Source organism: Eschrichtius robustus, chromosome 2 (genome assembly GCF_028021215.1).
Source record: "Eschrichtius robustus isolate mEscRob2 chromosome 2, mEscRob2.pri, whole genome shotgun sequence".
NCBI lineage: Eukaryota > Metazoa > Chordata > Mammalia > Artiodactyla > Eschrichtiidae > Eschrichtius > Eschrichtius robustus.
Window position 1 is genome coordinate 29,535,526 of NC_090825.1, and position 23,749 is coordinate 29,559,274.

A 23,749-nucleotide genomic window follows, 5' to 3' on the forward strand; every position below is an offset into this window, starting at 1 on the left:
CTAAAAAGCTTCTGCACAGCAAAGGAAACCATCAGTAAAATGAAAAGACAACCTACCAAATGAGAGAATATATTTACAAATGATATATCCAATAGGAGATTAACATCCAAAATATATGAAGAACTCATACAACTCAACAATGAACAAACAACCTGATTGAAAAATGGGCAGGGGAGCCGAATAGATATTTTCCGAAGAAGACATACAGGTGGCCAACAAGTGCATGAAAAGATGTTCAACATCACTAATTATTCGAGAAATGCAAGTCAAAACCACAATGAGATTATCACCTCATACCTGTCAGAATGGCTATTATCAAAACGACAAGAAATAACAAGTGTTGGTGAAGATGTGGAGAACACAGAACCCTCATACACTATTGGTGGGAATGTAAATTGGTACAGCCGCTTTGGAAAACAGTATGGAGAGTCCTCAAAAAATTAAGACTGTGACTACCGTATGATCTAGCTATCCTGCCTCTGGGAATTTATCCAAAGAATATGAAAATACTAATCCTAAAGGATATCTGCACCCCCATGTTCACTGCAGCATTATTTACAATAGCCAAGATAAAGAAACAATCTAAGTGCCCGTCAATGAATGAATGGATAAAGAAGATGTGGTACGCACACATACAGGGGAATACTACTCAGCCATTAAATAAAAGATAAAATCTTGCCATCTGTAACAACATGGATGGACCTTAAGGGTATTATGCTAAGTGAAATAAGTCAGATAAAGACAAATACCATATGATTCAACTCATATGGGGAATATAAAAAGCTGATAAACAAACAAACAAACAGAAAGAAAATAAATGAATAAACCAAACCAAATAAAAAACAAACATGTAGATACAGAGAACAGAGTAGTAGTGGGGGATAGGGTGAAATGGGTAAAGGGGATCCACTGTATGGTGACTGATGGAAAATAAATTTTTGGTGGTAAGGATGGTATAGGGTATCTAGAAGTAGAAATATAACGTTGTACACACAAAACTCATATAATGTTATAAATCAATGTTACCGCAATAAAAAAATAAAGGCTTACATACAAGTCTTTCAAAATAAAGTAAACTAAATACAAGAAAAGGAATAGTTCATTGGCTCTGTGGTTGCAGAGAAGACAATTGGGGAACTCATTTCTGGAATAATCATTTTTGGAAGTATATGAATACCTCTAATTCAATACTAATGCATCAAAACCTTAATTGTATGGTTTCTTATTAAATATCTGTATTAAATATCTCATAATGTCATTTATTTTATGAAATATATTATAAAATACCATGTACAAAGCTGATTAAAAGTGATTATTGAGGACCTAATTTATTTTCTTATAGGAAATATGTTTTAGTGACCACATTTAATGACACTTTTACAACCTATAAAGGTCCATCTCCATCACTGTGTCACGGCAATAATTTTACATTATTTAACATAACCTCTATAGCCACATTTCAATGGAAAACACTGCTAATAAATAACGTTAAACCTATAGTAACAAAAGAACAAATTCTATGTACAAATTACTAGGGGTTTATGGTTAATATTGTCATGAAAATGGAAAGGAGTTGGAAGACTTCAATCATAGGCTGTTTGCATACTTTTCTGATGCTTTTATTATAATATTATATTATATAAATTTACATGTCAAAAGAAAATAGATGAGAATATTATTTAATTACCTTTTTAAGTACTGTGTCAACACATTTTCTCAGTGGGTGGTTATACTTGATGCTCTCATTCACTTTACGAACTTCCTATGAAAACAGTAAGAGAAATAAAAATATTTCCATTTCTGTAGATTAGATGTTTCCAATCAGGATGCTCTAGGTACTATATATGTTCTCACAAGTTTAGTTCCAACCTAAATTACTCAGCATATAATAAAGTTCTATTCTCTGAATAAAAACTCTTAAGAACACAAATAAAAACACAAAATTATAGAACAGCTATACCTATACCCTCACACTTTCTATAACTTTCTAGATTTACTGCCTTACCATTTGTTTACTTGGTACACAAAGATGAATAAACATTATAAAAAGTCATGAAGGATCAGGCAAACTGCGATTCTAAAAGAACAGGACTACGTTTCTCCATCTTGCTCCTCGAGCTCAATTATCTCATTATCTAAAATACAGCAGAGAAACCAGAGGAAGCAGAACAGGCCAAAAATGTCACAAAGCACCTGCTCCTTTCCAATGAGAGAGTACTTTACAGCAGTCACAACTGATTCATTCCACATTTTTAAAATTAAGAGTTCACTACGTGCCAGCACTGTGCTAGATGTAAGGTCACCACAATCCATACTGGAGGGTGGAGTGGGAAGACATGGTGTTATAAGTCTTTCACTAAGATTGCAGTGCGGTGATGAGATAATTAAATCAACAATTTAATGCATATGAAAGAAATAAAGGGGTTAGAGAAGGGAATCTTTAGACTCAGTAGTTCTAAAAGAATCACAATATTCTATAATATTAATGAAATTTTTGAGAAGTTGGAACCACTGTTCTAGGAAGAAGAAACAGCATGTTCAAAGGCTCGGAGGCAAGAGTGAACCAACCAGGATACTAAAAATAACATTCTGATTATAGGGTAGAGGATGGCCTTAAGAGATGTAAAACTGGGGGGCAGGGAAACCATAGGGCATATAGAAAAAGTTGTGAAAAAATATAACGCATATGGAAAAAAAATCACTATCCTTAATATATGGAGAGCTCTTAAAAATCAAAAGAAAAATGGGAAGATACAGAAGAAATGCAATTGGCCAATAAATATCTGAAAAGATGTTCAATCCCACTAAAAAAACTACAACTTTTAAAAATGAGGACAGTTTTCTTGTAAAATTATAAAAAATTGCTCTTATGTAATGAGGTAAGATTGCGGGGGAAAAGGCTTCCCCATACACAGTAAAATGTGGTATAACCTATTTGGAAGATAATTTAGCAATATCCATCAAAATTTAAAATATGCAGACCCCATGAATAATCTGTACCAATAGACATTGCTCCTGTCAAAGAGCTTAGTTTAGTGAAGAAAACAGACATTATTCAAATAGAAATGGTGTGAAAACTGCTGTATAATCTAGTGTGAACTGATTATTTAAACTGAGATAAAAAGCTAAACTGAGGATAGGAGTCAGCCGACCAAAGGGAGGAGCAAGAATATTCCAGACAGAGGGACAGCATGTACCAAGGCCTCCAAGCAGAAGTGACCAAGGAGTTTTAGGAAAAGAAACTCCAGTGACTAACGGGAAAGGAGAGCAAGGGTCTGCGCTGTGCTTGATCAGGCTGTAGAGTAAGAGCAAAGTATTCCAGAAGGCCTTAATAACATTTCATTTTGAGGTCAATGAGTAAGGCCTAAAAATGGAATAAAAGGACTTGGGTTTTTAAAAGGTGCTTGAAGCATCACTACATTACACTCTTCCACTTCTAAGCTACCTTAAAGTTTTGTTGACTAGTTAGCATAACTTTGAATATAAACTATACAGTCTGATTATATATTATATATGAAAATCATATTTTTCCTCTAAATTCTTTAGCATATTAAACAAAAGCAAGTACTGAAACATTGATATTTGCTATATCTTATAAATTTAAGTTTCCTTCAAGGTTCATAATTTTTATAAAGTGTGGAAAGTATTTGAAATAATAGCTTATTTTCTTCATATCAAATAACGTAACTTTGAACTCTGTCATTATTGTGCCCAATCAATTCTTTACCAGACAAAATATATCAAGTCAGACTAAAAGGCAATTTTCAGTGGAATAAGTAGCTATTTGTCCCTCTCCAAATCCTCTACCTTGAAAAATGACAGCAGGTAGAGGTGACCTCTGGCCATCTAGCAAAAATTCTTTTTGAATGGTTTGACATGCCTTGTAAGTTTTATTAATGCTTCAAAGAAAAGTAACAGACACACAGGTGTATACATTCACTCCATAGAAAACATATCATAAAACACTAAACTGGTTTTTATAAAACTGCATTTGGAAGATTTTATGGATAGATGAAAAATATAATTAGTAATTACCAGAAAAAAAAAAAGGTGATTGTGATCTCTTAAAAGATGTATTCAAAACCAGTGTATTTTAAAAGTTTTCTCTCAAACTAAGTTACCAGTATTCTTGTCCATGCTTTATTCTGCCCACCTCCATCCGATTGATTATCCTAAACCACATACAGGATTATGTCTCTTCCCTGCATGCAAGGTGTCAATGATTCCTCACTGCTTTCAAAATACACTCTGAACTTTTGAGTCTGACATTCAAGGCCCTGCTATCTGGCTATCTATCTTTCAAACCTTATAAACTTTATCTTTTATCTTATGCATAATTAATTTGGTTTTAAAACCTCCTGATACCTGACCAGAATGCTGTCAGCCATGAAAATTCTACCCATTCTTCAAGGCCCAGGTCATATTTCACTTCCTCCATTTCACCTCTTCCTCTAAGTGAAACTTCTCTACACTAGAGCATGTATCATTTACAGCATGTATGCATTTATCATATGCTGTGAGGGACTGTACAATTTTCTATTCTAGACAGTTAGTATCCTAATGGCCAGTTCCACATAGTGCTTAACATGGCAGGAAGACACTAGGTGTTTAAAAAATGATGAAAAAAATTTCTCCACAAGTTTATAACTTTTCAGACATTCAGAAAAACAGGAAGGATCCCAAATTCCCTTTAAACATATGGACAAAGAAATTCATACCTGCTAAATCATGCATTTTTTGAGGGGGCAAAAAAGGTCCAGAGTTCTCTTGCTATGTATGTGGACTTGCTGCTATTTTCAAAAGATCCATTAAGAAAAGAGTGGTTTCTTACCATATAAAAATGGATCAAATTAACATTTTGTACACCTTAAATTTACACAATGTTTTACATCAGATATATTCAATAAAAAGAGTGGTTTCTTATTTACATGGAAAAATTTCTCTTATCTAAAAGTTTTTAAATCCCTCACACCTTAAACCTACACTAAAATAGCAAAGAAGGTATCAATTCCAATCCTTAATTTTCTACATCCTATTTCTAAGTAGAGGGCTCCTATTTAACAACAACAACAGCAAAATCTATCTTTATTCAGACACTGAAGATTCCTCCTAGCAGAATCCAGATCTAAAATAATAAACTGTATTTAATTTATACTTGGTCAAGGAATTTTGAATGAACTGGTGAAATCCATATTCCTTAAATCTGAAACAACTGTATTTAATACCAACTTTTGAGGGGAACATTATCAAATTTAAATGATCTCCTTTTAATTATTTTATTACAAATATAAATTTTCAAATATTTTTTTCAAAATTCAAATTTTCAAATATAAAAAATACCAAATATAAATTAACTTCTTTTGAAAAATGTAATAATATCCACCACATGCCTAAGGAAATGCAATAGAGTATTATTTATAGGAGATTTATTCCTATATTTTGAATCAATGTCTTCTGCTACAGTTCTTAACATTTTATAAATAAATGCTGAGAAATCAGCATAAAAATTTTCAACCACAATTAAAGAATCAGTATTCATTCTTTTGTTCATTTATTCATTCACTTAAAAATGGCTGCTGAGTATCTAAGAATCTGGAGGACCAAAGAAGTTGTTACGGGTTGAACTGTGTTCCCCCAAAAATCATATATTGATGTCTCAAGCCCCAGTATCTTAGAATGTAATCTTATCTGGGAATAGGGTTGTTGCAGATATAATTGGTTAAATTATGAAAAGGTCATACTGGAATGGGGTGGGCCCATAATCTGTCTGGTGTCCTTATAAAAAGAGGAAATTGGACACAGGCACACAGGGAGAAGATCATGCGAATATGAAGACAGAGATCTATAATACAAGCCAAGGAACACCAAAGACTGTCAGTTAACTACCAGAAGATAGAAGAGAGGTATGGTACAAATTTCCCTATAGCCCTCTAAAGGAACCAACCCTGCTGACACCTTGATCTTGGATTTTCAGCCCCCAGAGCTCTGAAACAATAGATTTCTGTTGTTTAAACCACCTAGCTCATGGTACTTTGTTATGGCAGCACCAGGAAACTAACACAGAAGACTCCACTGAAGAATTCTCACTTGTGTTGAGACCTGAAAATGAAGTAGGAATTAGCTAAAGAGACTGGAGAAATGAGCATTCCAAAAGTTTCGGAATAGCATACTCAAAGACAGAATAGAGTGCCAACGAATGTAACGGTTAAGAGCAGGGGTCGGCAAACCAGATCCAATCAGGCCCAACATCTGTTCTTGTTTGAACACATCCATTGCTCATTCATTGATATACTGTCTACGGCTGCTTTCATGCTACAGTGACAGAGTACTTGCAACAGAGACCATATGGCACAGAAAGCCTAAAATATTTACTATCTGGCCCTTTACAGAAAGTTTGCCGATCCCTGTTAAAGCATGAACTAGAGTCACACAGTGGCTCTATCACTCAGTAGCCATGTGAACATGGGACACTCACCCTCTCTGTGTCTCATTTTCATTTATAAAACAAGGGTAAAAAAATCTCCCTTATAAGGTTGTTTTGAGAATTAAATGTATTAATATATATAAAGTGCTTAGAAAGTCATAGGCAAATATGTGACTCTATATACTTGTTTGCCTACATACTTGTTTGCTATTATCATCACCATTATTAAGTTAGAGGAACCAAAGTTGACCAGCATGGGGAAGACAGAGAGATAAGAGAGAGCTAGACGTGGGCCAAATCATGTTTTGGTAGGCCACATTACAGCATTTTGGTTTACTCTAAAGTGAACGAAAGCCTTCAACATAAGGTTTTAAGCTGAAGAATAACATTATTGGAATAGCATATTTGCCCAGAAGAGCAAAATTTGAGGTGACTACAATCTTTTTTAAAATCAACAACGAAATTATTAAACAGCAAAATTTTATAATTTGTTGTATTTTTTGTGTGTATATTATTGAAATTTATACTTTCAACAACTTCGTGAAGTTGGTTCAAGTCATATGAATTTTACAAGTGAGTAAAATGAAGTGCCTTATTAAGATTACAGACAGGAAACAAAACTTAGGGACACAAATTCCCATGTATATTGGTCTCTAAAGAGGTTTCCATACTTGGTGGGATTACTTTGGGTCAAACTTTCAGGAAGATGCATCCTTTAATTTCTATTTTCACTTCTACTATGTCACGGTAACCATATAACTTATCATCTAATCTGGGAAACTTTTGAGTCTTAACTTTTAACTATTAAAAGTTAACCCAGGGGACTTACCTGGTGGTCCAGTGCTAAAGAATCCGCCTTGCAATGCAGGGGACATGGGTTTGATCCCTGGTCAGGGAACTAAGATCCCACCTGCCGCGGGGCAACTAAGCCCACGCACCACAACTACTGAGCTCGTGTGCCTCAACTAGAGCCCCCGCACCACAAACTACAGGGTCCACGCGCCACAACTACAGAGCCCACGCGCCCTGGAGCCTGCACGCCACAACGAGAGAGAGCAAACCTGCACGTCACAACTAGAGAAGCCCGTGCACCGCAACAAAGAGTCCGCACAGCGCAACGAAAGATCCTGCATGCCTCAACGAAGATCCCGTGTGTTGCAACTAAGACCTGGCGCGGCCAAAACAATAAAATAAAAATAAAAGTTACCCCAAGACAACAAGCATTAACCCTGCACTGCTGAATATATTCTCCCTGCATCTTTTTCTGTTAGAAGATGGAGATGATATCTCATGAAGCTGAACTGCCAATAAGAAGTCACTCGAATGATGAGACATCCTTAAAAACTGTACATCACCAAATTTTTATTCTAAAGCCCATCAGTGTGCCAACAACAACAACAAAACCAACAGTATATCCAAAAGGAGATACACACAACGTGATGACTGTTGACTCTACGGTTTAAACTTGCTTACCTCCATGACATCTTCTAAAGTCTCTTCCGCGTCTGCTTTCTCCGTCATCAATTTGGCTGCCTTAAAATAAGTTTTCATAAGTAGATAACCTCTTTTTGCTCCATTCCAGTATGACCGAGGGATTTCTACCAAGCCATACCCCAACAACAACACCAGAAGAAAAAGACCCCATGTATTTGCAGCAGCTATCCCAATTGTCTGAAGCTGGTTCCTAAGGAAGAAAACATAAGCAGATAGCTGTGACAGGTAAATTTTTGCAACAAAAATGTCAAATGGAACTAACTAGTGTTAAATGGTTGTTCGGAAAACAACTGCCCTAGAAGATGGCTCCAATTTGATATGAAAAAATTCGACCTTCAAATCCTCAGCTACTCTTTTAGTAACAGCAGATAACGTGTTTTAATGAAAAGTTAGAGTGTGACTGCAGAAATAGACTTTAACACAGGAAACACGGCTTCTATTATAGTTAAAATTAGAATCTAGGAAAACTCATGGCAAAAATTATCCTGAAGAAAATATATTTTTCATTAGGTGCTTTCATATTTAATATTAACCAAGAGAAGCCTGAAAAAAATTTTAAGCCTGAAAAAATTTTAACTTGTTTTAAGGCAGATGCACGCAAACCTCAAGAATGCAACAGTAAGGATTATCATTGCTACTCCATTCCTAAACTTCTCAGCTCTGACTCTTCATGTATATTATAATAGACCACAAGTATAATACAGATTTCAATTTTATTGCAATGATAAATCCAAAGTTAAAGAGAAATATGCCCTCAAATTATAGTCTGAACAAAAGAAAATATTCACAAGTCCCAATGAGAAAGAAATCTAGGTATTTAGTCATACACAAAATCTGAAAGTCTATCAAAAAATCATGGGAGTTAATACTTTTAACATATAGCTCTTAGACAAAGCATCAGTCCCTTGTCTAACATATATATTCAAAGATGTTATTCCATATTTTCCTTCTTAGTAATATATATTATTATGATATTCTTTTGGGGGACTCTATAAAACATATAATGGTAGGTTTCTCAAGGAAATGTTTGTTTACCTGCATATGAGATAAAAATTAATTTTAAAAGATGCAAATGTACACAGAAACAATGTTAAGAACATGGTTTTTCTTACCATTCTAAGTGCAAGTGTGGGTTTACAGCTACATAAATTAAAAACGCTCCAAAAATCAGCAAGTAGGTGCCATAATAGATTGCATTCTCAATCAGTGCAGTTTTGATCTTTCCAGTAATAGAAAACCCTCCCGATCTTGCATATGACTGCATAAAAGGTAACAGAATCCTGGATGATTAGAAAAAATATGATTAAAAAACACTTGACATGTCTGTATAATCTCAAAATACTGAAAATATGTGAATCTCAATTTTAATGTGTGGTTCTTTTCATGAATAAATATGATTTTGAGTAATAATTAATACTGAACCAAACTATAATAGATAGCTGAATATTTTTCTTATATTAAATTTTGGGGAGAGCAAAGCACATTCCTGGGAGCAAATGGAGGCCACAATGACCAACAGAGAGTACAACAGTGTGGGTGACTTACAATGAATCTAAAAAAAGGCCTTTAATGCTTTTACGAATAATTTAGATTGCATCCAAAGAATAATGAGGAATCATTTTCTTTAACGGAAAGGAGACATGATCAAATTTTAGTTTTCTAAGCACTGATAAAGCTTCAACATGGAGAATGTACTTAAATGGAACCAAACTGGAACTATTTAGAGAGGGTAAGGGGTGGTGCTGTGGTAAGAAGCAGGCGAGAAGGGTGGCTGTCAGTACACTGATGTTGAAGTAGCTAGGACACATCCCAAAGAAGATGCACAGGAAGTAGCTTTTAGAGTCATCACCATATCTATGGTACTGAAACAACATCAGTAGATGAGATCTGGAAGGGTGAGTATATAGAATGAATGAGGGGCTTCCCTGGTGGTGCAGTGGTTAAGAATCTGCCTGCCAATGCAGGGGACACAGGTTCAAGCCCTGGTCTGGAAAGATCCCACATGCACGGAGCAACTAAGCCCATGCGCCAAAACTACTGAGCCTGCACTCTAGAGCCCACGAACCACAACTACTGAAGCCCTCGTGCCTAGAGCCCGTGCTCCGCAACGAGAAGCCACCGCAATGAGAAGCCTGTGCACTGCAATGAAGAGTAGCCCCCACTCGCTGCAACTAGAGAAAGCCTGCATGCAGCAATGAAGACCCAACGCAGCCAAAAATAAAATAAATTAAAAATAAATAAATTAAAAAAAACAAAAACTGATTTAGAATGAATGAGAAGGAAAGATCTGAGACGGAACCTTGAGAAATATCAACTTTTAAAGGAAAGGCCGACAAACAGAAGGAGAGACCAGCAAAGGAAACTGAGAGAGCAGTCGAGAGTTACAGAAGAAAACTAAGGAGTATATGGAGCAGAAACCAGGAGAAGAAAGTAGTTGAAAGTGGAGAGAGAAAACAATAGAATCAAATGCTGCCAAGAGGTCAAGTAAATTAAGAGCCTGTATGTGTGAGTGGAGAAGGGAGGGTAGAAAATACGGTTCAATGGGTTGAGGAAAGGGTAAGCAGTGAGCAAATGGAGACACTGAGGCAGACAATTCAAGAAGTTTGGCTGGGTAGGATAAACTATGGTATATTCACAAAATGGAATCTTTTACAGAAATAAAAAAGAAAAGAATACTGAAACATACAACATAGAAGAATCTTCCAAATATGTGAGCAAAAAGAGAGAGGCAAAAAAGTACATACTGTATAACTCCATATTTATAAAGTTGAAAAGCAGGCAAAACTAATCTATGGTGATCAAAGTCAGAATGATGGTTACCTTTGGGGAGCATAATGACTGGGAGAGAAGTATGAGGGAAGCTTCTGGGGATATTGTTCATGTTCTATATCATGATCTGAGTGCTGATTACATGGGTGTATTCACTTTGAAAAAAGTCAAACTAAACAAAATCTGTGCAATTTACTGTACTAATTCATACCCAAAAAAAGTGTCTCTTAAAAAATTCAGCTGTGATGAGTAGATCATTGAGGGGGAAGATAGAAAGCTGGAAAGGGTTCTGATTTGAAACAGTTTTGTTTTGTTTTTAAGGATGAGAGAATTGTACATGCTTGGTTGAAATTGGAAGCTAGAAGTATAAGTAACGAGAGCTGAAGGGGATGGGTCCATATTGCAGGAGGAGGGACTCTTCCATTCTTGGAGGGAAGGAAAGAAAGGATGGGTAGGTAGGTAGGTTTGTTGGTGAGAAGCTGAAAAGAGCTGCCATCTGATCACTTCTTTTTTCACTGGGAGGCAGGAAGTCAAGTCATCTGCAAGGAGAGAAGGCGATTGTTTCTAGGATGTAAGAGAGAGAGAGAGTCACAAAGGGAAGAGCTGAGGTTTGTAGTGATTGGAAAGATTTGTTGTGGAGAATGAAGAGCAAGCAGGCAAGAGAAACAAAAGATGAAAAGTCTGGCAGTGTTGAGGGCCTAGTCAAGTTCAGCGAACATGCTACAGGGGCACTATACTCTGCTATGTGATTTTTCTCTTGCAATGTTCACCACCTCCAGTTTTAGAGCTTAGTTACCCGCATAATATCTAAAATGCTCAGTAGGCAGTGGAAAAAGTATGAGTCTGGAGCACAGCAGAAAGACAAAGCTATATCAGGTAGAAAGAAAGATTTGGAATGCATCACAGGTTAATGAAACCATGGCTATAATTAAAGTTATTCAGGGAGAGTCAGATAACAAGATGACCAAAGATGGGACCCTAGGGAACACCAACATTTAGGAAATGCGCCACAGAAATGGAGCCCATAAAGGAAATTCAGAAGGTTGGGAGAAGCACATAGAAAGAAAACCAGGGGATAATGATGACCTTAGCAAGAGACCAGTTTCATATAACAATGGGACTTGAAGAAAACTGAATTGAAGAACGTCCAGAGAGAAGGCAATAACTTAAAGGGAATGGTGACGTGGAGAATTTTTTGTTTCTGTTCTCTATTTCTTGTTTGTTTTTTTCTTTTCATTCCTTTTAAGATGTGAGAGACCCGAATGAGCAGAAAGAGACAGGTTACAGATTTAAGGGAAAAAATAATGACACTTGAATAAATTCTAAAATATGAAAGTTCACTGGAAAAATAATCACTTTTAAAAATTCAGCCAAAATATCAAAAATTTTATCCTTCACTACCACTTACCATGTTAAAAATTGTGATGTCCAATATACTACCCTCCAGAAAATTGGCATGATTCCATCAGGAATATAACTCCATGGCTTGAAACACGGATGTGGGCTATTCAATAACAATTTAAAGCCAATTAATCATAAATGATTACTTACATGAATTGCACAATTAATTTGTACGTGGCAAAGTTCACTTACATTCAGATTTTAAATTATTGATTCTAATTTGTAAAATTTCATAGGAAACTTAAAATTCAAAGCTCACTGTCGGAAAAACATACAAAAAGGGAATAAAACTGTTTTAAAGAGGAATGCATTTAAATTTTCAACTTTCAGTGTTTTTTTTAGTCATAGAGTAAAAAGAGGATAGAATGTTCTAATAGACTAATAAAGTGACAGTCTTTAAAAGCAAATGCATCATGAAATCAAATCTCTGATTTGGTTACCTTTAGGGTTGATGATTACCTTTAAAATACACACTCACCCCATTTGTGGGGCTGGTTATGGCAGGAAGGAGAGAAAGACGTTAGGTGATTAATTCCTAGAAACTGGAACCCTAACTCATCAGTCATATAGCATATCTCTTATGGAGATAGATGCCAGCATCTATACATAATTCTGTTTGAAGTTTCTGAATATATGTGTATCTGCCCATAGATTCTTCCAGTAATAGTCAGCCTGCCTAGACTGTAAGGTTATCCTTTAGCCCAAGGGCTTCCAACAATCCACAATGGTTCTTCAAAAGGGAATAACAACTACATTTAAAATTTACCCTTATCCAGCTTTGATTAAAAAAAAATAAAAGCTGCATAAAGAAGCACGTGAATACTACTTAAAGCATTGGTAAAAGCTATAACCAATATTTATTGGTTTTTTACTTGGAAGTTTGATATGAATTCAATATAACCTTTTGATAATTTGAACTTTATTCTCAGTCTAAAACTATAATATCAAAGGATGTGCAATATGAAAGGAATATCCTACATACAAAATAACCTCCTCGTCCTTTATTACAACCTTGTAAATTAAGGCAAATGAGAAAATGCATGCCCCATTTTTTTTTGATAGGGGAGAGGCTGAGAGGAAAAATAGCTTTTGGAAGTCACTTTCTTAGTAAGGGACTAAAAAAAATCAGGTCTTCTCCAAGCTTCTCATTAGCATCTACTGAAAGACCTTGTTTACCAATAAATATCTAAAATTTATTTAAGATTTAAACTTAAATAAGATACAAGGTAATTAAAAGTCTATTAGCAAAGGATGAAGAAGGAAGGTGAATAGAGAATGAGGATAAACTTTTATAAATATAAAATCCAGATGGTAAAAACTGACAATTTTTAAACAAATTGCCCCCTACAATATTAAAAAAAAAAAAAAGAAGAAAGTACCTTGGAACCGGGGTAGCAGCTGCATACAATCCTGTAATGTTGCTACTCTCAGTAGGGCTCGAGTTTGCAGCAGCATGTTTGCACCGGTTGTATATTGTCTAAAGCAATGAAGGTATGGTTTAAAAATGAAAACCAAAAAGTTACCAAGTACTTAAGGGATATTGAAGTGTATCAACCTATCTACCCAAAAGTACCTTCCTGGCTATGCTTTTTAGTGATCAAATTCATAGAGTAACACTTAAGTTTAAAATATAAGTTAACTTTTACATGACTTGGTTGTCTTAAAAACATATCTCAAACATGCTGTATGACTACAACTGCCTTTTAAATTGTGAAAATCAGTTTCACCTCTTACCGTACTAACATCCAGAGGCAGTATGAAGACAATTAGAAAGCAGAGATACCAAGCTAGCAGTGTTCCAACAATTACAAGTCTATGTTGTTTCTTAAAGTCTCCATATCGATGAAGTAGGAATAATGCCAGAAAAAAGACAAAAACAATCTCGAGTCCCAAAGCTGCACCACTCATTATTCAATGTTTGCTCTGATTAACCAAAGTAACTCACATACAGGCCTGGATCATATCTGTAAACTGGGGAAAAAAAAAAAAAAAAGTGTTAACATAGGAAATGACCACTTGGAAATCTCCTAATTATTTTTTTATTAATGTACTAATAGAGTCTTTAGAAAACTGTCAGGCTTTACATTGGACCATGAGTAAGATGAAAAGGATAATTCCTACCCTCAAGTACTTACGTCTTATTTTTTAAATCATATGTTGAAAATTTCACATAAATTGCATCTTCAGGAAAAAAAACTATTTTAGCAAAAACCACACTAGTTCCAAAAATATTACAAAGTAAGAATACTAGATATGAACAGTTTCAATACAGCATCACTTGAAGTTTGTTCCTTAATATTATAAGTCCTAACAGAATATTTTCTATTAAATACACTAGTGACTGGATTCTAGGAAATTAGATATTTTGTAAAATAAAGTTTTCTAAGTATCCATAGTCATTACTTAAGATTTTCTAAAAGAGAGGGAGGGAGAGCCAGAAAGAGACAGACCATTTGAAAGTAACGTTTCCTTTGTTTGAAATAGTATTTTTCTTTCTTTCATCCTAATCTTGCCTAACTTTTGGGACCTGAAATTCTTATTCATTTACTGCTCCACAAAATATACTCAATATACTCATCACTTTCCATCTATCTATACAAATCTTATTTTCTTTAAAGTTACTTCACCTATTTTACAGGCAGAAAGATTTATCAATGATTACTGAATAAAGTCATACATTCAAAAATATTTTTAATTATAAATGTTGATGATACAGATAGCAGAAAATGGTTTATTTGATGTCTCTCTACTCTTATAAAATAATTTACCTTCACTAACTGAAGAAAATATATGTGTTTTCCACCTCTATAAAATCAATGTCAGGCATTTTTCTTTGTCTATGGATTAACTACAATATCCCAAGGAATGAACCAACATCTTAACATAGAGAATCAAGATTATGATGCAACCCACCAAAATAAAATAAGGTAGAATCAATAAAATATGTCAAATTAACAAACATCTCCAACCAAAACTAGTTATTAAAAGAATAAAGAAATTTGGGTACTTTAATAGGCTAAATTTAAATTTACATAAGAAATACTTCTATATGGAATAACACAAATACAAATCACATTTAATAAACTATTTACTTCATTATTTCTTTATATTATTGAAGTAGTTTCTTTCCATTCCTCTGTGGATTTCAACCACTATTTTCATTCTTAAATATCTAAAATTGAACCCCATTTGTCACTCTCCATCACCATATCCTGCTATATTTTTCTTCAAAGCACTTATCCACCTGATATAATGTATATTCTTTACTGTCTCCCTGAAAACACCCCCCAACACACACACACACACACACACACACACACACACACACACAGACTCCATGAGAGCAGAGACTTGACTATTTTATTCAGTACTGTACCCCATGTCTCTAATACAGTGTCTGGCATACAGTCACTATTCAAAAAATATCTCTTGAATGAATAGGCCAATGAATAAAAAACATTACTGTATGCTTTAGTATATACACTATTTTTTTATTACTGCTGACTTCAAAGGCAATGTAAAACTCTTGTTACTGTCCCCAAAACTGATTTTACAAATACTTATTACAAGTCAAAAGGCTTATAACTCTGCTCATTACTACTACTCAAAATTTCAGATTTCATTTTCAAAGAAACAACTTGTACCATCACAATAACAGTAAGTCAAATCTTATTTTTAAGTCAAGAATAGATTAAGTGGTTAGGTGACAGCTCGATGTAGAATGTGCTGATGAAAACTGTTACCATCTTTAAGATACAGCTTTTTTAAGAAAAAATCACTCAATGTGAATTTAATATAATTATCATATGAAAATCCCTTTATGGTTGGACCTAGATATTTATTTTGCCTGAAATTGTCCAGTGCAAGGAATATGACAACCATAGAAAAAAGAATGAATATCAGAGATTAGCAAGGAAATGCTAAGGCATGGCAGAACCATTGATGGACTATTATTGAAGTATAAGAAATGATATTTGTTAAGATTATTCAATAACATTAGAAAACTACCATAACATTACCTGAAAAACTAGATTCACAGATTTTTACATAACACACATAAAAATAAGAATGAATGAACAACAATGAGATATGTGGAAACATCGATAATAGTTACGTTAGAAGATTATGGGTATAAGCAAACAACACAGTTATAAACTTGCTGCTAGTTACTAATTTTTTTACAACAGCTGTCAGTTTTTCAGTCTGATTCATAGTCAGTACTTTTAAATGTTATAGTGAATAAACAGAATTATGGATCCTTTATTCTAGTATAAAGAAATGATTTGGTTACATCTCTTCCCATACTCAGTGTATTCGTCTCCTATTGCTGTTGTAAAGAATTACTGTAAACTTAGTGGCTTAAAACAACACCCACGTGTCATAGTTTCTGAAGGTTAGATATTTCATAGTTTCTGTGGGTCAGATGTCTAGGCACAGTGTGGCTCAACTGAGTTCTCAATATTGAAATCAAGGTGTCAGCAGGGGCCCCTTTCTGGAGACTCGGGAAGAATCCATTTCTAAGTTCCTTCAGGCTGTTGGTAAAATTCAGTTTGTTATGGTTATAGGACTGAGATCCTCATTTCCTTGCTGGCTGTCAGCTAGCATTTGCCCTTAGTTCTAGAGGCTTCTTTCTAGTCTTTGCATGCAGCCCTATATACCTCAGAGCCAGTAATGGCTTGTCAAATCCTCCGCATGCTTGAAATTGCTAACTTTCTCTTCTGCCCTTTGCTTGAAGAGAGCTCTGCTTTTAAGGGTTCATCTGATCTTATTGGGCCCACCTGGATAATCTAGTCATATTTACTGGTTCCACAGGGGTTAAAGCATAGATATCCTTGGGGGTCTATTATTCTGTTCATCACACCATTTATTTCTGTTCAAACTGAACACTTGTTGCCTTGTTATGACACAAGGTTATGCCTAGGGGGTCCCATGAAACTAGAAATGAAAGTTGGGATTTCCCTAACCTGAGATGAGAAAATAATAGTTTTAAAGTACATATCTTTGACCTTGTACCTAATTTCAAATAAGGAATTTTTTTTTACGGTCCAGAATGATAGTAGTTTCCAAGATTCTTTACGAATTCCTATAGCCTGTTTTAGTTGTTTCAACTGAATAATTTTCTGTTCAAAGCTAGGGGTGCTGTATTCTCCATCTGATTTAGTTATTTGTATATTAAATTCATAAAATAATTATCAATTAAAATCTAATAAAAATAAAGATTGGACAACTCAAGTTTGGTGTATTAAAAAAACCCTCATTGCCAGGGTGGACAGCAATTTGGCACTATGTATCAAAGAACTTAAAAAAGGTATATATCCTTGTGGCCCTAGCAACACTTCTTCAAATAACTTAGAGAAAAACCAAAATGGGAACAAAGATTTATCTACAATATTATTTTTCACAGCAGCATGATTTAAACATAAAAACATAGAAACAACTTAAATGTTTGTACTAAATAGTTCAGCAAGTCTTAAAAATGTCCACCAGTCTCATTGTTGTCTATTACCTTTTTGACAAAAGCAGCCAAGGGTCTCATAAATCACTAATCCCGCTAACCTGGCCATGACCTATGGGAGCAGGGATCTGTGTCTGAGTCAAGGACCACCTAACAGAAAGACTCCATTACAGACAATGATTAAAGGGGCCCACCAGATTCCTCCAGCCCAGAAGAAAGGTGAGATCCAGAGGGACACTTTAGAGATGTAAAAAGGGGCATGGGTGGGATCTTAGGGAGTATACATAAGAAACACACATATATGCATGGACAAATATACATCAAAATGCTAACAGTGGTGCCACAACGTAGTAAAGAGATGACTTCTATTTTCTTTCTTGCTCTTTCTTTGTATGTGTGTGCTTTTAATTTCAAATGATAAGTGGGGTTTTTTGTCATTTTAATACTATTTAAAAATCAGTGTAGTAATATGAAAGTAAAACACAGCAACTAGACAATGAAAAATTTTGCTGTAGTGTTACCAAGTGCCTAGAACTACAACTATTTTAAAACACAAATGTTTTATTATATTACGGTAAACCTGGGTTCCAAATCCCACCTCTATTTAATAATTGTGTAATTGTATGCAATTTAAGCTGTTGAATGAGGATATATGATCACCTCACACAGGCTGCTATGAAGATCAAGTGAGTTATAAAAGTAAAACACCAACAGGAGTTCCAGAGTAGGTCTTCAATAAATGCTAGTTGCTAATCTCCACCTCCTTCATACTGTGTGCTTCCAGAAGATAACTAGTCACCTCAATGGTCTCAAAGCATAGCTTTACCCTAAATGGTCTTCCCCCCCAACCCCAAAAAAACCATGAATGGATGGATACCAAATGCTTTTTGTTTCTCATTCTCTGTGGTCACCACAGCTTGGACCCACACTCATTCCTATAAAACAAAAAATGATGTTCATGTTCACAGAAATTGCTCCCCTTGCCTCACGTGACAAAGTGGGATTACCTCTCTAGGTCTGTTAGATAGCCCAAACACCCCTTCAACTGTCCTTTGGGTTCTGTCCATTGTGAAGAGATAGAACACATCTCAAAGCCATGTCAAGAAGGTACACTTGACACACAAATGTCATATAGAAAGACAATGCCATTCTTCTAGGCAAATGATCAAAATGGAGGTGAATCAAAATGGATCATTTGCTGAACTGTAACGATGTGCAGCTATGCAAAAATATACTTGGGGGCAAAAGGGCAAATATTCCTTTGACCACAACAATGGTCCTTCTAATGATATTCTTTATCAAAATAATGTGTTTAGGCTAAAAGGCAAAAATAAAACAAGAAAATGCTAAAATTTGGAGGCAAATCCAGATTTAGTTGCATGTGATTAGAAATGAAAAAGAGGCATAAAGCTATCATAGGTGGGCATTAACACCACAGCAGCAAAAGTAGATTTTACTTAAAATCAAAATGCCAATTCATTCACTCATATTTTAGTACCTAATATGCAGGCACAGTCTACCTTTCAAAATATCAGTTCTGAAAGTTTTAAACATTTAAAATCCAATTCAGTCTTTTACCAATCATCAAGATATTATACAATACTACCTTCAAATGCGTTTCATAATTAGTTTGCTAATGTTACTGACTTGGAGTACTATTTCCTGAGTATTTTATGGTTGATAATAGTTTTTCAGGCTAAACACACTTTAAGTAGAAAATTTAGAGGTTAAGATCATTTTGGAATCTGAAACATCCCAAATATTTTCAAAAAAAAAAAAAAAAAAGGGGTGGGAGGAGAAAGGAAAAAGACAGGAAGGAAAGATTGGTATCAATTGAACAAGAGAACAGGACAAAAATTTTGTCAAAACCTAAGGTTCTGAACTGAATTTAAAATTTCCATCTAGAACCTAATGATTCATCAGACAGACTGTGTTAACTTAAATATGTATCTTTACTCAGACATGTGAATAAAAACTAGGAGACAACTCGAGATCCAAATAATGAAAAATCAAAAGAATCAGAACTAGATGTAAAAAATGAAAGTCAACAATTCTTTACCACCAATCAAAATTTAAACCTTCCAAAGATAATCATTAATCCCATGTTTAACAATTTCAGGTATAGGGAGAATTCAGCTTAGGATACAGATAGAATACCACAAAAGAATGTAACTCCCACTCTAAAAATGCAAAAAAGGCATAATATCTTTTGAAGCCATCTTAAAAAATGAGCTGAGTTGGCAAACCAACCAGGTGAAGTGAATTCCAAAGAGCAACAGCCCTTTTGAAGAAAGATGGACATATACAAACTGTTCCACATTTGGCAAGGCATGAGAGAGGTAGCAACCAGTAAGTAGGCAAGAAGAAAACAACTGGAATTGTAACGGATCCTTAAAGATTTTAGGTAAAGAGATTATAAGACTTACTTCGGTAATTAGAAAATAATCCTTAGAATCCTTCCTAGTAACAAAATAATTTTTTAAAAAAGCAAGTAGTTAATATTTTGTGTGAGTTTACTAGATTCCAAGCACTGTGCTAGCGCTTAACATGCTGTGTTGAATTAGACTTCACAGCCCAGTAAGAAAGGTTAATATCCTTGTTTAGTAGAGGAGAAAATGGCACAGAGAGGGTAAGAACTGGGATTCAGAGGCATCCTGACTACAGAGCCAGGCTCACAATTAGGATACCAGAGTCTCTGCTCCAATCCAGACATACTTTCTCAATGCAATTTAGACTGTTTAAATCATTTCTTTTGCTCAGTTTTCATTTGCTCATTTCATTTCAATGAACAAAGTAGAAACGTTCTCCTATTAGTTCTTTATATATATAAAGATAGAGTGCTAATAAAGTCATGTTTAATATAGAATTTAACTAAGCCTTTTTAACTTTGCAGGTTTAAGGTTGCCATAACTTAAGGATAATATATGACTCTAATCTACATGGGGAAAGTAAAAAAGAAAACAGAGCATATCAGAATTGGGAAAGAACCCTTCTGTTCTTGCCCCAATCTGCCCATTATAGAGAGTGTTAAACTGCAGAGAACTACTTTAAAAGGTAGATCTTTTAGATCTACTTTAAAATTAATTGAGGGACTTCCCTGGTGGTGCAGTGGTTAAGAATCTGCCTGCCAGTGCAGGGGACATGGGTTCGATCCCTAGTCCGGGAAGATCCCACATGCCACGGAGCAACTAAGCCCGTGTGCCACAACTACTGAGCCCACGCGTCACAACTACTGAAGCCTGTGCACCTAGAGCTCGTGCTCCGCAACAAGAGAAGCCACCGCCAAGGAGAAGCCCGTGCACTGCAACGAAGAGTAGCCCCCGCTCGCCGCAACTAGAGAAAGCCTGCGTGCAGCAACAAAGACCCAATGCAGCCAAAAATAACTAAATAAAATAAATAATAAATTAAAAATAAATAAATAAAAATAAAATTAATTGAGGGAAAAGGAATCTTTTGAAATTTGATTAGCAGATAGAAACTTCTTGCTATGTAACTGTTCTTAGTCTTTTGTTCACCTAAGCTAAATAACATAAAAAAACACTAACGAATCTTAAGATTTACTTCATGCTATGATGGAACTAAGGAAAAAGCACATCACACTTCTATTTAAATAGAACCTCTTTTGTCACATTTGATTTTCAAAAAGAACAATAATATACTACTGAATATATATATACATATTAGCTATATACATAGCTTACAGCTGAATGTAATTTCTAATCCTTTTTGGCCTGTCCTATGCCCTAATATTGCATATCTTGTAACTAACTACGCTCCTGCCTCTTGTATGAAAAACATTTTCCCAATTTACAAAGTCACTTTGTACTCTATCTGAAACTTCTAAAGAGTACTAGAAATTACTCACTCTAATGTCATTTGCAGACATAAAAAAAATGTAATTGATTTGTCCTAGATACTGATCTAGTAATTCTACTTCTAGAAATATGGTATACCTCTCTCACCAAAATGGGACATGGGGTGTGCTGAGTAGGTTAAAAGAATAAAATTAATCAGGAAAACAAAATAATCCACATCAGTAGCAATCATAATGCAGTTCTTGAAAAGACCAAACAGCAACCTCTATGTAGCCGGTAATCTCAAGTCTTCAATGGACACAATTCCTTACATTAAAGTACCAGTTTACCAAGTTAAACTTCTACTTACTATATTAAGAGAACAGCCATTATTAGAAGGAATGCAGAAAAAAATTATTCCCATTTTAGTAAGCTAAAATATTTCTGCTGCCAGAGCAAACTGTTAGTGAAATATCTATTCTACAATTTGAAGACTTTGATTTTCCAAGTTGACAGGCTCTCTCTGAAGTCCTATAAAGGACCTTGTGCCCACTAATTCAGATATTTCAAGTATTCTGAAAACTAGAAATGTTCCCTAGCTCTCAGGCTAAATCCTAGTATGAGGATATTTCTCATGTTTAAATTTAGAATCATCCCATCTGTTAGAACTTCCTATCCATAAGATCTCTATCTAAAGTGGCCTCTCCCAATTACTTTATACCTCAAAACTTTGTTTATTCTCATCATGGTATTTTAAATATTTTTTTCTTGTTTATTTTTTCTCCTCCATTAGCTTATAAGCGGCCTCTGTCTTGTTCACTTTCCTGAAGGAGACTATAACTTTTTTATGTTAAAAATACTTCCTCTAAGTTGCAATTTTAAGGGAAAAGGATGTAGATTTCAAGCGAAGGTAACCGCTTAAAGGTCACTTGATGTAAAAAATCAGAACACTGCATTTAAAAATATTTTCCAGGTAACATTAGTTTGATGAATTGTGAACATTCAGCCTCGTATTCTTCACCTGGTTTCAATCAGACTCAATCTGTGAACAGATCCCTTCTTTACACCAATTTCACCTAGTTTCAGGAACAAACTAAAGGTTCATGAATGTTTTCCTCTGTCAAAAGGTGGTTATTTTTCAAGCTAAGCATCAAGCCTGAAACAAGCACGTACCCAAGCAAGGGAGGTTTAATTCCAGTGTAAATCGAAGCTTTTTTTTTTTTAAAAGAAATAAAAAGGCATGCTACACAGCAGACTTAAGTAATATTCTAATATATTTATGACGCTGGGTTGCTTACTTCTGACCTTATACATCCTCTCCATTTTTATTAGGGTTGGAAGCTAGTCCCCTATCTCTCTTCCACTGTTTTCCCAGGGTCACGGTTACAGTACAGTTTGCCTAATGCATTTCGCACGGTCATCCTACCCGGAGTACGGCACTCGCTCTACTCCAACCAGCTCCAAACTCTTCTCCGCGGACAGAGGCTAAAAGTAGCGTGCTTTCAGGAGGCGAGGCAAACAGAAAGAAGCCGGTTGAGAGTGAGCAACCGAATGGCTTTGCTGGCGGCGCCTAGCGTTGCACTGAAAGCCCTTTGCAAACAATTACTCACCTTATTTGTTCTCATGTTAGCATGTATGAGCCTTCTCGAGGCTGCAAAGGGATGCTCAGCGTTGCCACTGCACACAGGAACCACCGTGATCTCCTGCTGCCCTAAAATTAAACCGCCGCCTCTCGTCTGAACCGCGTTTTCGTCTACAAAGCGCTTTCACACGCGTTATCCGATTTAGCCCTGACTCCAAGCCTGTGAAATGAGCGTCGCTTGCCACAGTGCCTATTTTACAGATGAAGAAAGGATCCTGTCCACAGACCTAGTCCTAAGGGCCGTCCTCTCCCCGGTGGAGAACGCAGCTCCGGGCAGCGGGGCGAACAGGTGTGACGCCCGCGGCCGCAACCTCTCACCTGGCCGGCGGAGCGGGTCACCGCCTCCACTCCGCTGCCGGGGACGTGGGCCCCGCGGCGCCGGCCTCTCTGGGTCTCCGGGGTCCCCCTCTCTCCGCCCCAGACCCCAAAGTGCCTCACGCTCTCCCCCTCAGGCTCACCGTCCGATCACGCCGGACAGCGTCCAGAAGGACCGGGAAACCCCGCGTCCGCCACAGCCGTCCAGGGTCTGGGACCCACGCTCCCTGGCGACGGCGGTGGCAGTCACCTGAAGGCCTGCGGGGTCCGGGGAAAGGAAAACCCGACCCCAATCAAGCAGCTGACATTTCCCAGTCAGCCGGAGTACCGCCCGCTTCCGCTTCCCCGCCTACCCTGTGGGCCGTCCGGTCCCGCAGCCGCAGGGGGTTGTGGGTATCCTGAAGGCGGGCAAAGCTGCAAGGAAACGCAGTAGTGGCGAGGCAGCCGGACCACCA

The 23,749-nt window shown here is 36.1% G+C and overlaps 1 protein-coding gene across 6 annotated transcripts in view; it reads right to left on the reverse strand.

The window, feature by feature from the left end:
• The window catches only part of LMBRD2 (LMBR1 domain containing 2), a 53,605-nt gene extending 30,178 nt beyond the window's left edge, over positions 1-23,427 (reverse strand). For all 6 annotated transcript variants that reach the window (XM_068535231.1, XM_068535235.1, XM_068535233.1 and 3 more), the window contains exons 1-7: positions 22,948-23,427; positions 13,823-14,059; positions 13,468-13,565; positions 12,096-12,191; positions 9,031-9,198; positions 7,898-8,108; positions 1,688-1,762 (exon numbers count right to left, since the gene is read on the reverse strand). In XM_068535231.1, the coding sequence (XP_068391332.1) occupies positions 1,688-1,762; positions 7,898-8,108; positions 9,031-9,198; positions 12,096-12,191; positions 13,468-13,565; positions 13,823-13,996 (822 nt within the window). In that variant the 5' untranslated portion in view covers positions 13,997-14,059; positions 22,948-23,427. The remainder of the gene's footprint in view (positions 1-1,687; positions 1,763-7,897; positions 8,109-9,030; positions 9,199-12,095; positions 12,192-13,467; positions 13,566-13,822; positions 14,060-22,947) is intronic.
• Between the last annotated feature and the right edge of the window lie 322 nt (positions 23,428-23,749).